The 16,392-nt window shown below is 44.8% G+C and overlaps 1 protein-coding gene across 2 annotated transcripts in view; it reads right to left on the minus strand.

Moving 5' to 3' along the window:
- GPD2 (glycerol-3-phosphate dehydrogenase 2) overlaps positions 1 to 16,392 on the minus strand; it is a 51,730-nt gene that overhangs the window by 12,552 nt on the left and 22,786 nt on the right. For both annotated transcript variants that reach the window (XM_042877856.1, XM_042877857.1), the window contains exons 7-8: positions 3,908 to 4,072; positions 3,232 to 3,376 (exon numbers count right to left, since the gene is read on the minus strand). In XM_042877856.1, the coding sequence (XP_042733790.1) occupies positions 3,232 to 3,376; positions 3,908 to 4,072 (310 nt within the window). The remainder of the gene's footprint in view (positions 1 to 3,231; positions 3,377 to 3,907; positions 4,073 to 16,392) is intronic.

Genomic DNA, 16,392 nt, shown 5'->3' on the forward strand with positions numbered 1-16,392 from the left:
ATATTTATAGACAGCTTAAGCATACAGTTGGAAAAGTACAATTTAATAGGGGAAGTCAACACAGGTTTGTGAAAGGTAAATCATGTCAGCCAAATGATTACTTTTTAAAATGAAAAAGCTATTGATTCAGAGACAGGAAACGAGAGATTTAATATACAGTATCAGAATATTCAGATAACTTCAGACATTCTCAAAAGAATAATATATATTTTTAACATGATTTAAGTAAAAAACTGTGAAAGAGAAATGAGTAAAGATGAAAGCTAAGCTTCACCTAACACCTACAGACTGAAGTACGTACGATAGGGCAACAGCAAGAGATGAGAAAGAATGAAGAAGCCTTCTGTACATCAATTCATTTACTGACAGTGACCACCAGCTGTCCTGGGAAGTTCTTCTCAGCCTGCCTTTGCTCTGTTTATTCTGTCTTATAGAAGTAACTGCAGAGCAACCAAAAAGAACCAAAGCATCCATCGACAAGCACTTGGAGCACTGCTCAAAGCGCATGGTTTTAGCACACAGCTTCTGACGGCAGTGGAACTGGTGTGACCACGCAGCACAGCGCTGTCACCCACTGGCACGTTCCTTCAAGATCACTAAAACGGGACAGATTAGGGTCTGTAAACTCCAACAGGAGACAGAAATATAGTGGCAAATAGACAGAGCCTAGGAGTCTAATACAGATGGATCAGAAGTGCCTGTTGGCAGAACAAACATCAGCACGCCCACCCCTCTGTGAGCTAATGGCACAGCAACAGCTGACTTCACCGAGCGCTCGGAGCGTGCCTGCTCCTCAGCGTGCTTCTGCCTCGGGAACAGCAGCACAGCTGTACTGAGCAGTGCACAGAGCGTACCACGAATGAGGGAAGAACCCTGAGTGCTGATTACTGAAGTACAAATAAGATGGGAGAATACGAGCTACAGACTACCAAATTAAACACAGCTTCATCTGAAAGACAGATCTGAACTCTTGAGCTTGAAGTCAGTAAGTTATTCATTCTGGGCGTTACATCAGGAACGTGGAAGATTCCTCGTGGAAACCTCATACGTGCAATTAAATGGAAAATAGGTGACTTCCAAGAAAGCAGAGCTAAGGTTTAATAGAGGGGATATAAGGAAGATGTTCATGCTAAGGGCGGTGAGGCACTGCACAGGGTGCCCAGAGAGGTGGCAGTGCCCATTCCTGCAGACACACACGGTGAGGGCTGGGCTCTGAGCACTGATGGAGCTGTGGCTGTCCCTGTGCATTGCTGGGAGTGGGACCAGATGGCCTTTAAGGGTCCCTTCCAGCTCAAACCATTCTCTAATTCAAATTTAACTGGAACCTGAAACACAGAAAGGATAGGAAAATCTAAGAGGACTGGTAAATACCCGAAATTCATTGAGAGGAAGTTATTACTGCACACACAGGCTTCCTGCCTGAGATGTGCTAATCAGAACAAAGGTGGCCAGAATCCTCTCTCTTTTTGCAGATATTATGTTTAAACAATAGAAAGAGTTATTGCAGCTACTAGAGCAGATACGTATACTAAAAATAGAATTAATGAGAGGAGGAATACTGGGACTATTAATGAAGAACACAAACGAGCAAGAATCCCATGGGAAGTGAACGCATTACATTAATGTTAGTTTTACAGAATCTTAGCTGTGTCTAGATATAAAATTCTCTTTTATAGAATACTGGCCCAACTCTCACAAATTTTACAGAGGCAAGCAGATGCAATTAATTAAGTCTTATTTGTAAGGAATATCCATCCACTTGGAATCAGGAATAAAGACTCCGTACAACTGAGGTTAAATACCATGAGTATCTCTATGCAGTTCCTTGGATCAGGCTTCCCCACTGAACGGAAATCGGTTTTATTTCATCAGCTGCACTGCAGAGGCAGCACGTGGGCAGACACTATTTTACAAGAAAAGCAATGCCCACACGCTGACACACACAGGGGAACAAGGAGGAGAGTTTTTCTCCACATTAGCAGTTACAGTTATTAGGTATTTACCAAACACGTAATTAGAGCCCTCACGTGTATCAAGCAATCTTCAGCTTGGAACCTTCAAAGCCATTCCAAGCCCAACAGCTGATTTGGTGGCCCTACACCAAAACCATGCAGTTGTGCACCTGCTCAGTAATATATGTGAACAACCTTGGATTGATTACAAAGCTTTTATCCTCTTTGCTGTTGCTTTAAAGCAACTGTCAAGTCACTTCCTGATTGTCATGGGAAGAAAACACACAAAAAATAGAGATTGCAAGAGTGATTTTCCACTAGGCCAGAGATGCCTCAATTTTATAGTCTCTGGTCATGTCCTATTGGGACAGCTCAGGCAACAACAACACTCTGTGCACTAAAGTCTAGATTTATATTCACAGAGGATTGCAACAGTCATATGGAAGGCATTATTGTAAGTGCACTGTATCAACAGAACCGGTATAAGTCTATAAATGTGAATTTCCATTAGGATGCTAATGACTTCAGGAACCAAAGGTAATATTTGAGCTTCAACTGAAACGGCTTACGTGTGTTAGAAGGGGATTTGGTTTGGCAGCAACAAATAAGGAGAGAAGCAGGAATGAGTCTGCAGAGCAAGCTCGCAGAGGGCCCCAGGAGCCTGTGGTGAGCTCAGCACAGGTAGAACGGTCCCCTTCACCTGAACCAGCAGGGGTGGGTGGGCACCTGCCCATCAGCACCCATCAACATTTAATGGTATTCTGAACTACATGCTACACTGTGTACATGCTGCATTCCGAACACCAGTGGCGCCCATCCATACTAATAGCAGGGGCAGAGTGTAATGGCAGATGACTGCCTAGATAGTACGCTATTTTGTAAGACAGAAAGCTTTCTAAGAAGGCTGGAAGCTCTCAGGAAGGCTTTCTACATTTCCTGTTCTCTTAACGGGATGAAGAAACAGTCAACGTGCCCAGCTCACCCCTTGTAGGAGAGGCACCTTACAGCAGTCCCTGCCTAAAGGCCCTTCTGCTTCAGCAGTTCTGCCCTGCTAAGCCTCACCTACAAAGCCACGAGGCTTCACTCTTCTCCACCTAGATAAAGCTGGTGTTTCAACACACGTAGTACCAGAGCCTTCTAAATAAGGAATAATAATTACTAAATCATCAAGCATGCATTGAAAGCTACCATAAAAACCACAACCACGTCCCCACAAGCTTATTTATTACAGCCAGCAGCAGAGATTGTTACAAATGGTCTGGGTTTGGAATATCGTTACCTGTAATAACCTGGCATCACGATGTGCACGCCCGCGCTGGGCTGACAGATGTTGGGTACTTCCTGATCATCCATTTTGCGCACCGAGTCTGTGAAAGGTCCTGTAGCATTGATAACACATTTGGCTTTGACATCAAATTCCTGCCCTGTGAAAGAAAACAGCATCAATCACGGGCCCCATTTGTTTCCCTGCTCGCTGACACTCGGCGTTATTAATCTGTGAACCTAACTTACTGTAACGCGCATTCTGCTTGTCTGAAGGGAGCGGTTACGGCTGTTCTCAAAAATTAACCAAGTTTGCATTTAAAGCCAGACTTCAGAGGAAGCATTTTGCAGAAAGTTCTGTGCAGCCTGTGAAGGCAGGGCAGGAGGTAGGGGAGGAGCGGGCTGAGCTGCACCTCTCCAAGAAGAGGAATTGGCCGGTGGGCAGTATTACTACCATATGGCACATGGCATTTTACAGCAGTGCCTCTGCTTGACAGGAGGGCTTGGAGGTGAGGCTCAGCCTACCCTGCCAAAACACTGCGATCTGAGTGAGAAGCCTGACACAGGTTTGGCACTAATGCTGCCCCACTGCACTCTGGGAAGACGCTCCTTTGTCGGCTCATCGATAGTTACCATTAGCGCTTCCCGCTCCCACCTCCATCCCCCAGCACAGCTCCGGGCCAGGCACACACCTGTGATGACGTCCCTGCAGCGTGCCCCGCACACTCGCTGCTTGCCGCTGCCCGGCTCCGTCTTCTTCAGCAGGCGCAGCACTTCAGTGTAATTGGCGGTGGCAGCGCCGTACCTGGCAGCGGTGAGGGCGATGGCGAGGTTCATCCGCGCGTCGTTGTGCTGTCCTGCAGCGGGAAGGGAGCGGGAAGGATGTGAGTCACCTCCAGCCATGGCCGCGCGGTACGGAAGCGTGTCAGAACCGATCTGTCACAGCTGTCCCTGTCACATCCGATAGCCGTGATGGCTGCTCGCGCCCGACGTCGGTATTTAGAAGACACGTCCTCTGCACGGCCCCACCGTGCTTCCACCCCGCACCCCTCACCGGTGTGGGGCCGAGGGCGATGGGCTCTGCCGCCCCACGGAGCGCTGCTGCTCCAATGTGAGAGCCTATTGCAGCTGCACTGCTCCTCAAAGCTCAGTTCAGCAGTGCCGCGGCAGCCCAACACCGGTCCCTGCTCCGGGTTGTGCCACACTATGTGCAAAACCCAAGAAATCTTTCAGGCTGCCCTAAATTAAAAGTTTCCCGTAACTTTCTTTTGTGTTATTATTTCAATAGGTATTTCAGCTTTCCAACGTACGGCACAAAATCATCGGAAAAAGAAATAAGCAGACAAGAATTAATGAAGGATTCTTAACACATATCATTAAAGATTTATTACCGAAATTCCCTCGTTAAAGAAAACCAAGAGAGAGGCGGAGGGACCATGAGGGGAAGATGATTAATTACTTTAAAACACGGGCTTCACCTGAGACTTTTCCTATTTATTATCACCACTGAAGTTAAAGTCCAGGATGCTGGCTGGAAAGAATTACTATACATTGAAGGGGCCAGGCTCTGTGTGTCCCGAATAATTAATTTACAGCAGGGCTAAACTTCCTCAGATGTGGTTCACTTCCCCACGTGCCCGGACCAGTTCTATCAAAGATAATACAGGTAAAGTGATGAATTTGTAATAGATATTGTTGTTGATTTATGTTGCCAGCATTCTGAACGTTCAGTACAAATGGTTTATGCAAAGTCTGGTCCTTCAGATTCTGCCTGCGCATCTCGTATCGCCGCACACATAATCTGTTCCCAGCTAAAAGGGCAAAGTTATAAAGATGGGATCAATGGCCTGGAGGTGCCACCTCCTCCCTCCTCACCCTCATTCCAACCCAGCTGAGGCGATACAGTGCCATCAGTCTTCAAGCACAAGGCAAGCTATGCAAAGTGAACAGAAACAGGGATATGATGAAGCACCAATGAAGAAACAAACAGTAACTCTGATTCAGCTACGCAAACAATGCCCAGAATAAACTGCAGAAAAGAACAGCAAAACAACTTAGCAAGATGTCAAGAAAAGTTGCAGATGCTCCAACACAGCAGATGCATGAGACTAAACAGCCATCTGTCAGAAGTGGCAGGCAAATCATTAAACAAATGCATCAACATTTCTGCTACAGCAGTGTCAGGGAAGGGATGAAGTGACCTTACAAAGTCTATCTCAAAACTGAGCGTTTTAACAAAGGGCTGAGAGTGTTCAACATCTTGTGCACACAGCGAACACTGGGGAAAAGAAACAGAATAGCAACAAGCTGCATTACAGCAGCTACTTTAATGTACAGCACATCCAGAATGCTCTTCTAGACCAGAGCCAAAGGCATGCAGAAGCAGGGCAGCCTGTAGCAGCCCTTCTTTGCTCTGATGCTTGGTTTGAGGCTCCCCAGCCCATGGGGTGCTACAGGGCACTGTTGTACAGGGCAGGAAACCCAGCACAACAGAACCGTGGAGGTGCTCAAGGCCAGGTTGGATGGGGCCCTGCGCAGCCTGGTCTAGTATTAGATATGGAGGTTGGTGGCCCTGCCTGTGACAGGGGGGTTGGAGCTTCATGATCCTTGAGGTTCCTTCCAACCCAACTGTTCTATGGCTCTATGATTAATTGCTACCCAAGAGAAATGCCATCACTGGCATGAAGGAAAGCCCGAAGCAGCAGCCCTGCACAGCACCCCTTCAAGGTAGCCCTGTTGTACTTCTCATCCATATCCCTCTCATCGTTACTCTGCTGTGAGAAAACCCTTGCTACTTGCTTAGCTCTCAGCTGTCCAAGGGAACCTGAGTGCCTAGGCAATATACCTGCAGGAAGAGGACTGGGAAATAACCAGTTGCTGATTAACTACACATTGAGAAATAACAACACTGGTTTCAGATTAATGCAATCCACAGTGTGGACTGCTGGAGTTTTCCACAGTATAAACAGCAGAGATCTGTGCAGGTCTAGATTAGAAAGCAATGAGGAGTGACTTACTGGCTCATAAATTTATCATCTATGAAGAATAATACCTCAACAGTTCGGTAAGATGGGGTCACGGTCCGATGGCCCTTGCACTCAGGAACAGGTTTATCTGTTGGGAGGTGTGTCTGTGCGGTTTTAACTTTAACTTGTATTTGCACATTTTCCCACAAACAGTGACATTAAAACTCTGTGCAATCATCTTCTGCCTTGACACCCGAAGAAGCCGTTGCTGCTCCTCCATGCAGAGCAGCCACTGCCAAGGCACTGCAGAACAGCTCTCACTACTGCACCGTTCATGACTGAGAAAGCATTTTTTGTTGATGAAATAAACCTAGTTACTTTCAGTCACGTTAGTTTGAAGTAACAATCACTCCCAATTTCAAACAGGTTGGAATGCGTTGCGGCACTTCAGCAATCCTTACCACTCAAGAGGAACAGAAGGAGAGAGAACAAGAATGCTGCCTCTCAGTCTTCTCATTTTTTCAGTGAACTATCATCCTCCTTTTGCCATATTCAGGTCCTCCAAACCCAAGATAAATGCCTCCAAGCTTAACTTTCTCCAAACAGAGATGTAAAGCTTTCTTGACACAAGCACTATTAGCACGCTCAGAAAACGCCCAGGAAACCCAAGGCATAGGTGTCTGCTAAGGATAAGGTGACCAAAGACCTCTGTGGGAGGCTCTGCATCATCCACTCCAGGCAGTTCTGCATCCACTGTCCTCCACATCAGTGTCTGGCACTCCAAAGCAAACACAGAGCTATTTCCCTTTGCTCCCCCTTCTACTCTGCCATGGGTTTCTTCTGAATGCTGTTAGTGATAAATCCGAAAGCTGTTTTACAGTACCACGGCAGCTACGTCCAACTAATCTGGTATTCCTTTCCATAACAAGCAAGCAGCTGAAGATCTCCTAACGAAGCTCAGAGCAATACAGTGAGTATGTAACCAGGACATCCACCGAGCACAGACGTGCCCCATCACCCTGCCCCGGCCAGGTGAGTGCTGCTGCAGTCCTGCTGCTCCAGGCCAGGCGTGAGGAGCTGCTGGTGTACCTGTGGTCGACTCTGTCAGCAGGATATATCACCAGGGGCTGCACCTGGCAGCCAAATCCAGCAGCTTTGGAACAAACATCCAGGAGCCATAGACAAACCTGCTGAGCTCTCCCCACAACTTCTCCTCCCAAAGTACAACTCAAAAATGGGTGTTGAAATCCTTTAAATAACTTCTGAGAAAAACAAAGAGCCGCCCATCTCATTATTGCTGTTGTCATCTGCTCAATGTACAGCAATGATTGCAGTAAGCTCATTTTCATTAAGGGTAGCCAACACTGCTAACAAGACAGTGGCCTAACTGCTTCCAATAAAGTGACACTTAATCCTCTCAAAAAGAACCAACACTATTCTTAGAAGGCATACTGTCAAAGACATTTGGGGCAAGAAGACATTTGAACAATGTGTTCCACATAATTTTAAGATAAACCAAATGGCATCACTGTTGATAATTTCCTTTTTCTTTTCCGTAATTTAGGAAAATTCTATTTTCATTCCTTGGTAGCAAATGCTGCATTTCTTCAAATAAGAACAGACAATGCTTCCGTTGGCACTAAAAGAATCCTCCTACAGAGTGCACAGTGTACATTCGATTTTATTTTTATCAATGCTGAACCACAGCCAGTAGTGGTAACAAAGCCCACAGACTGTAGATTTGTGACTGATTTGGTGGAGCTGTGAAAGCCACCACGCCAAGGAGGCACACCAGTAGTTCCAGTACCTTCTGCACTCTGTCACCCTGACACCCGCTGCTTTTCTACCCATCCCTGCCCTCTCCTCTGCAACTCTGTGCAGCTGAAAATCAACACCACTCAGCAGCCAGTGACTGCAGAGAGCGTAACTTCTTTTAATGCTGAGAGTGACACATGTTATCCACCTAACTTTCTTATGCTAAGAAGTAGTGCTTTGTTACGTGGCTGTCATGCTGCAGCTGTATTCACCAACAGTGCCCCCAAACACTGCAGCCGTTGCCCCCAGAATTGCTCCACATACACTTTGCAAAACCCTGTGACACATCCATGCTGTCGCAGTACTAAGCCAAACTTCTTGCTTTAAGGAGCAGGCTGGTGGTCCCTGCAACAGACATGAAAGCTTTCTCACCTCGTGTCAATTTACAGTCTTTTCCTATTAGGCTTATCTAATTATTGCTGTTGAGGTCAAGCTAAATGGAGAGCTAGAAATTAGCCATGCAAGAAGCTATATGACAGCCTTAATGCACTTTCTCAAGAGGGCAGACCTTTCTATAGAAGTACATACCAGGCTCCTTTTGGAAGAAAAAAATATATATTTGGATGAGAAACTAGGCAACGATTTTGAATTGCCACATAATATAACAAATAGTTAGGGCTTGTTGTGTTCTTTTAGAAAGCTCATGGGATAACAGCTAGCTAACAGCCTGGGCATTGCTTCCTTACTGGTATCACTGAGCTCCACTTGGTTAACTGGAACACAGCCTGCAACTCACAGGGTAGCCCCTCGGATCTGGAACGTACCCCAAGGCCTGCCCAGATGGGACATTACTAGATTGTCACAATATCGACACCCACTGTCCCCAAAAGCACCATCCTAAGGTCACCTTAAAATTACATGTTATATTCCTACATAAGTATTGCACAATTGCATTCATGCTGTAAAAAAACCCAACAGCACAAGGAACCAAACAACACATCTCACGTGCATAAAAGTGTTCCTGTTGTGTATATACAAAGCTTGCCAAATTTAAGGCTGATGATCTGTAGTTACATACAGTGATATATAATTAAGTTATCGGAGCTGCCTGCATCCACCAATTTTTAAATAGAAAGTGCTTAATTACAGGAACAGTTTTATTACAAGCATTAAAATGGGAACAACATCTGTTGCAGTTGCTGGAACCAGTTGCATCCAAATTGAGTCACTCCAGCTGATTCATGATGCCTAAAAGTTGTTCCAGACTTCTTTCAGGAGGAATGCAGTAAGCCCTTCTCCCCAGGCCTACGTCGAACAAATTGAGATGTTAACTTCAGTTTTGACTCATACGTCAAGTCGTTAGAAGCGCTTTGAGGCTTGAACTATTTCTTAACTCTCTGAATCATGCAAAACTTCAGCCAGGTCAAAAATTCACCAAAAACTAACAGGCTTTCTAGGACACACAGTATAGATGTATTTGCTCTTGGACTGCTGCAGAGGGAAGAGCGTTCTGACTCAGATCAGTACCACCACACCCACAGCAACACAGCAGTGCCTCGCCAGACTGCTAATGCTGCTAATACAGATCACATAAAAATCGTGTTCTGCTTCGCACTTGGCTCTCCGTGTGAATGAAGACAACCAAGCACACGGTCAAAAACTAAACAGGATCACAAGGAAGATGAGGAAACAAAAATGCAATACACTCCAACTTGCACGCAGTTATAAAGAAATGAATGCATAAAAATACCCTGCTGGAGCATCACCTGGTAGGGACCACAAGCTAAAACTAACTGAAACTAAGGTACTGGCATATAAAAATAAGCCGTGCTATCAGAGCATGTTGGGAAAGAGAATTTCGAATTACTGTTCAGTGCTGCTGCTTTGTAATTATGTTGTTTCCCACTTCCTTCTATCAGCCTTCAACTTGTCACCACAGTCATATTGCGGTGTCAGCGTAAGTAAAAGCACAGTGTTAAAATGAGAACAAACACTGTCACTGTCAGTTTGTGGCAGCCGCGCTGAGATGTCACAGCACACAAGCATCAGGGCCAGCCTGCTGCGGCCTGTGGGATGGGCAAGCAGCTCTGCAAGACCTGGGGGAACCCTGTCGGGGCTGAAGGCTGAGGGACAGAACCACGAGGGGCTGCGGCCAGCCAGGTGTGCGCACGCTGCCCAGGGACACCGCTGCCAGGCCCAGGCCCAGCATGCGCCCTGCTTGATGAGGAGCTCCGGGCAGTCCCAGCCCAGCCTCACTGCTCTGCACCCACAGCTGCCCGAGGTGCACGGGAACGCGTTGCTGACAGCCCCTACCAGCCCTGCCGACTGTACAGAACCAGTGCCTACTAACTAATAACCCGCCATTACGATCACAGAAAACACGTGTATAAATTACAGCAGGGTTACGTGCTGTGTCGGAGCCTCCCCTCTAAAAGCCATGGCGCACTGGGGCACACCGAGATGTTGGTGGCACATTGTGCAGCTAGCGTTGGTTAAAACCTTTTATCTTTTAGGTAAGGTGATCTGAAGAATTATTCCCCGTTCTCTTCTTAAGGGACATGAAAATCATCCTTTGCTTACACGAGCATTAAAGAGCAAAGAAACAAAAAACAACAAACAGAGGCATAGAATTCACTCGAATATTCATCACTCCCAACCCTAAACCCTCAGCGTACAAACAGATGAATCCAGCAAGTCAGAGAGCAAAGCCAATTTAATCTGTGGCTCCCCTGAGGTAAATGTAGTTCACAGTCCTGCCCCCACCCCAACCTCAGCCATAATCCCCGGCTCCTGGAGGTAAGAAAGCACTGGAGTGAGGAAAATTCTGCAGCGGGATATAATGATCCAAAATGACAGGGACAATAATGACAATGAATTTCATGTCTCCCAGTCATGAGCCAGGGATGCTTGACTGGGCTGACTTACACAATTAAATTGTTACAGGTACAGCAGGAGATGCAGTTATCATCCGTGCGCAATTGGGAACGACGCCTCCAGCAAAAAGAGAACAAGTGCTCTGGAATGCACAGCCTTTTGTTGTGGAACTGCTGCTCCCCTAGGTACTGCCGTACCCTTTGACAGAGGGAAAACTGGGTTAAAGATGCAAGCCATTTGGAGCGATTGATTTTATCCCTTCTGAAAACCACACAGAGCCGCGGCGGATAAAGCACTACTTGATTCCAGTCACCTTGCAGGAGAAAGAGAGCCGCCAGACTTTACCAGCAATGGGAAGCGCCGCTTAGAACAGATTCCCCGCTAATGTTTGTAGGAACGGCAGCAGAGAGAAGCACCGTCGCTGCTCTAGGCTCAGCCTCAGACGTGCATTTCGTTTTGCACGTATTCCACTAGAGGCAGCCCGGATCGCCTTACCAGCCTCCTGGCAGCAGGCTGCCGCTTCTCTCCAGGATTTCGCATACAACTCTATTATATAAAACATGGGACAAAACGTATTTGGAAACAACTGGATATGGAGAACACATATAGACTTTTCCAGGTTGTACCTACGCTTAGCGTGCCTGCAAGGCTTCTCTCATTCACCTCCTTTCAATTTTGAAATACCAAGAAATATGGTTAGCGGTGTATTTCACCTATAGAAAAACCCTTTTAGTGACAAACTGTCAAAGAGTTTTCATATCCAGGGAAGGAGAGAAGTCATACAGTTGTCTGCATCTGTAATAGGGTAATACCCCTATTATGGCTCACAACATTCTCAAAATATTAATTTGTCAAGTATGAATTATAAAGCTGTAACATTTCATAATTCAGGACACACTCAAAAACTAGGAAAAATAGCTACAAGAGCCTAAATAAAAAAAAAAAAAGCATTTATTCCATTTTTGACAGCTTAATGAATGCTCTACTCTTTTGCATTGATTTTTGTGTGTGTCGGTGTGTGTGCCTGCGTGCCCAGGAAGGATTTCTCATGGGGTTTGCTGTACACAAGGAAAGCTAAATCCTTTGCCAATGCTTTTTTGTGGGGGGGGGGGGCCGCCCCTTTATGTTTAAATAACCTTCATATTAAAACATTTCAGGAGAGAATAAATACCAAGAATACGAAGAACAGCTACTTGCATCCCAGTAAGCATACTGGAAAGTCGCAGAACAAGACATGAAGCAGTCAGCTCCCCTGAAGCCACCCAGTGACAGAAGCAGTGTCTGCTAATTCCTATTTGCAGAAAGTAACAGCAAATTCCAAGAGCAAGGTCAACAACAACAACAAAAAAACCCTAAAAATTTTTAATTCATGACTGATTCAAGAACAAACATTTTCCTCACACACCTAAAGGCTCATCTTGAAAGGCAAAATATGTAAGCAGAGAAGTGTGCAAGCATCTAAAGATAGAAAGCAATGCATCTTAAGGAGCTCTGCGCCACTTAGAATTTCTAAATAAATATTCTGGCCACTTGCATCTCCTCTTTAATGTTTCTCCTAGTTTTTAACATCATGCACTACGTATGATTTAAATGGAGATTAATTCTTCCGTTTAAAATGCTTTAAAATAATTCTGCATATGATCTTGAGATCTCAGGCCAGCTCTCCATAGTGCCTCCCTTCTAGTTTTCCTTGAGCTACATAAATGGAACTGACAGATCACTGCTCAGATAGCAGCCACGTTCTTCCCCCAAAATGTTGCCTTTTTGCTATTCAGGAGTATCCTAATACCAACAAATGCTAAATGCAGTCTGACATGTACCCCTAAGAAACAAACTTGTAAGTTGTGGCTTCAAAGAAAACCTTGAATAAATAGGACACATTGTGTACACCCAGGCTAACATCCAACATATGCTTTAGCTTCCCGATGCTGAGACGGAGCAAGAATAGCCTCTGGTAAAGCCTCTGATTTGCTATTGCTGGTACTTCCAACATTTATAATGCACCATCTTTTTTTGCCTGTACAAACAATTTTTAAAAATGTAATTAAGACGACCGTGGCAACACTGCAGAATACAAAATATTCGTGAATAATGGATCACTTGACACACCACTGGTTTGATCAACAATTACAGAAAAAAAAGCAAAGAGCATTGCTGTTTCTTGTCTTTGCAAGGCAGTATTGGTGGCAATGCTAATATCACTGGAGAGGTGGTTTTATCAAATTAAAAAGTAACCCACATAATGAGCAGTTTAAATTCTTCCCTTTGGTGGTGGCAATCAACATGCCCAACAGCAAGATGCTGCTAGCTGGGGCTATTTACAGCTACAGATACAAAGGCGCTACAATAGAGACAGGAATTATGACAGAGGCAGGAACAGAGAACACAAGAATATGAGATAAGAATTTTATTTGTTACTTACACAGGGAAAACATGGATGAAGAGGAAAGACACGAACCTATTTTAAGATTCAAATGTTCTGAGCGTTGTTGTTTGGTTTTTTTTTGCCATGACTTAATGCTCTTATTCATGACTAATTCTGGTGAAAGAATTAAAGTGAGCATAATTCAACCATATCTTTCCCTTCTCCACTTTAAGTTCAGTTTCCACTCCCTTCCGCGCTCCATTCCTTTGGACTTGTTAAAATCCCACTTAATAGATTTACAATGTAGTGTGCTGGCTGACTCGTGTTGACAGAGCACAAGTTAACTGATCAAGATAAACGAATAAACGCTTCATAGAGTAACGTGAGCCCACACAGACCATGGACCACAGGCTGACCAGTGGAGAAACACTGCGGCACACACCTACCTGTCAGGTCTCATTCTGGATGGGGGACCTTAAGAACTGACATAACGCTGTCATTCTCGCTTTACCCTGCATACACGCAGCTCAAAGCTGCATCACTCAGCAGATGACACCTCTGCCTTTCAGAAGCTCCTCTGCATTTAGCTGAGGCTTTAAGGAGCTGCACATTTTGTTTGGTTGGTGCTGATGTTAACTGCCAGTAGTATTTCTCTAAATTCTGAAAAAGATCAGTGTGTAACTTGATCTATAGCAGCCCACAGCTTTAAGAGAAAAGCAAAGCAAAGCTGGTAATAGCATGAGCAGAAACAAATTTCACCAGAGGCAAAACCTAACACCTGCTTTTGAGATCTCACCCCATCAGCCTGGAAGTCCTGCCAGCATCACTGTGTTGGAACAGCTGCCCAGAGGCTGTGATGCCCCGTCCATCCCTGGAGGCGTTCAAGGCCACGTTGGATGGGGCCCTGGGCTGCTATGAAATGTGCAGGTTGGTGGCCCTGCCCGTGGCGGGGGGTTGGAGCTTCATGATCCTTGAGGTCCCTTCCAACCCAACTGTTCTATGATTCTATGATCTCTGCTGCTGCACAGATGTTTGCCACGGAAAAACCACGTGGCATCTTGGCACCGAATGTTTACATCTATTGTAACACCGTTTAAAACAATTATTCAGAGAAACTTCAGAGATTATCTTTAAGGTTATCCTGTGACTGTATACTTTCAGAATGCTGGAGTTGTACAGGGTCATGATATGTCCAAATTATCTATTTCATCAGGAAAGGCTTCAATGGATTATAGATTATAGATTCCCAAGCCATAGTGCTCTTTTGAGAAGCTAATTACAGTGTAATTCATTGTTCTTATGAACTCCTGGGACCTCTTAACAGCCTAAGAGAAGGAATAGCTTATAATAATGAAAAAATAAGCCTGAATTACTCCTGTGCATTATTTACAGCAGCTCTCGTTATGGTACGTGAAGGTTTTCATTTCTTTCATTTGACACAGTTAAAATGCCACAAAACCCCATTAAAAGAATCTTGTTTTCAAATAACCATTTATTTCCTCTGTATCTTAAACTAAATTTTTACCTCTCTCAGAAGAATTTAAGTCCATCTTTTAACTCTCACTGCATTCCCAAATAAGAACCTATGCACACAAGCATCCCAGTCTATTTTTCACTCCACTGGCCTCAGTGTCAGACAGCTCACAGTCACCAGCATGCACTTATGCCAGAGGCCTCGCTAATATTACCCAAGCCAGCATGTTTCAAGAGGCCCTCCTACTTCTTCCCGGTACAAAAGCCCCTATTGATAAGCTGATGAATAGTATAAATGAAGTTCTAAAAAGAGAAAAGTACAGCCTCTGTCATCAATTGTGTGTGAAGACATTCCTGGTTTCCAAAAGGTCAAAAAGCAACATCATCTCCAGGTAAAAACTAAGTGGAACTGTGCCACTACTGAGGCACTCAGCATTTAAGCTATTTATCCATCAGAGGGCTCCTCCAGGCCTGCAAGGAATCCGGCGCCTTCTTGTCCTCCTATCCTTGACACACTTCTGCTTTGATATTACCAAAACGGCCTCATTATGAAGAAAGTTTTAGGAGAACTTTCTCTTTTGGAAGCAAAATAAGGGAAATGGAAAACAGGGAATAAACAATCCACCAAAACATGCTACAAAACAGCATGCAAATCTGCTACAAAATAAAAGTGCCCTATCTTCTAGATATGCTATCAGAACCCAGTGCATCAAGAAAGCAGTTATGACAGTATACTCCAACTCAAGTCTTTCCAGCATTTAGAATCCATACAAAATTCAGTACCTAAGAACACTGAAGTTCTGTCAGTTCAGGGATACAGCTTGCATAACAGTAGAAAGCACTGAGATGTCACAGTTTGGACAAAGCTCAACACACCTGACCCAACACAAGTGCTAATATTCTGGACAAGCAAGACTTCCAGGTAGTTCTATGCCAAGGAAACCAACTAATCCTTTACCAGTTTTGTTTCAGACTGCCTCCAGTATCTGCAGACACTGATGAGATATAAACAGGGACTCTGCTCAGAAGACCTGCTGTGGCACCTATTGCTGTGACTCTGCTAGGGACTTACCAGTGCTTGTTGCACAGAACAAAAGAAGGAGACTTACCAGCATTCCTGCATCACATTTGTGCTCCTGAGTAAGCAGAAACACTTCTGAACACAAGAACTGCTCTTTCAAAACAAATGCAGCATCAGAAAACTTGCAGCAAGCATCTGTTCTCTCTAAGGCTGACTGTGTATGTTATACAAAAACATATCAGAATCTATCGTAACCAACAGTCTTCATAACAACTCAAGCTGGAGGTAACTTTTTCCTCACATGATTCTGTAACTCTACTCAAAGGTGTTTTGGCAGAAATCTTAAGTTTGAAACTCTTTCCAAACCAGAAATACTACAGTGAGCTATCAGAATGACCACAATTGCTTGACATGTAATAACTTGGAAGATGTATTCAGTCTGAGAAGAATTCAGAGCAAATGCTTGCAAATAGTGCTACACAGAGTATGCTTTACACTGGGGACATAACTTCCTGTTAAATAAAGGCAAAGTCTGGAGTAAGCATGGGATTTGGAAATCCAACAAGATATGACTTAGCTGATCTGGAGTAGCTTTTATTGCTCTATCAGTCGTGAGGATGTCCAACTTAAAACAGGCTGAGCAGCAAGTACCACATGTGTAGAGTATTTGCAGCAGGAAGAGCCTTGCCTCTCCAGCACAGCTGAAAAGCTGTTGGGAATCAC

The sequence above is a fragment of the Lagopus leucura genome, unplaced genomic scaffold (genome assembly GCF_019238085.1).
Source record: "Lagopus leucura isolate 7727_CA_CO unplaced genomic scaffold, USGS_WTPT01 Super-Scaffold_100019, whole genome shotgun sequence".
NCBI lineage: Eukaryota > Metazoa > Chordata > Aves > Galliformes > Phasianidae > Lagopus > Lagopus leucura.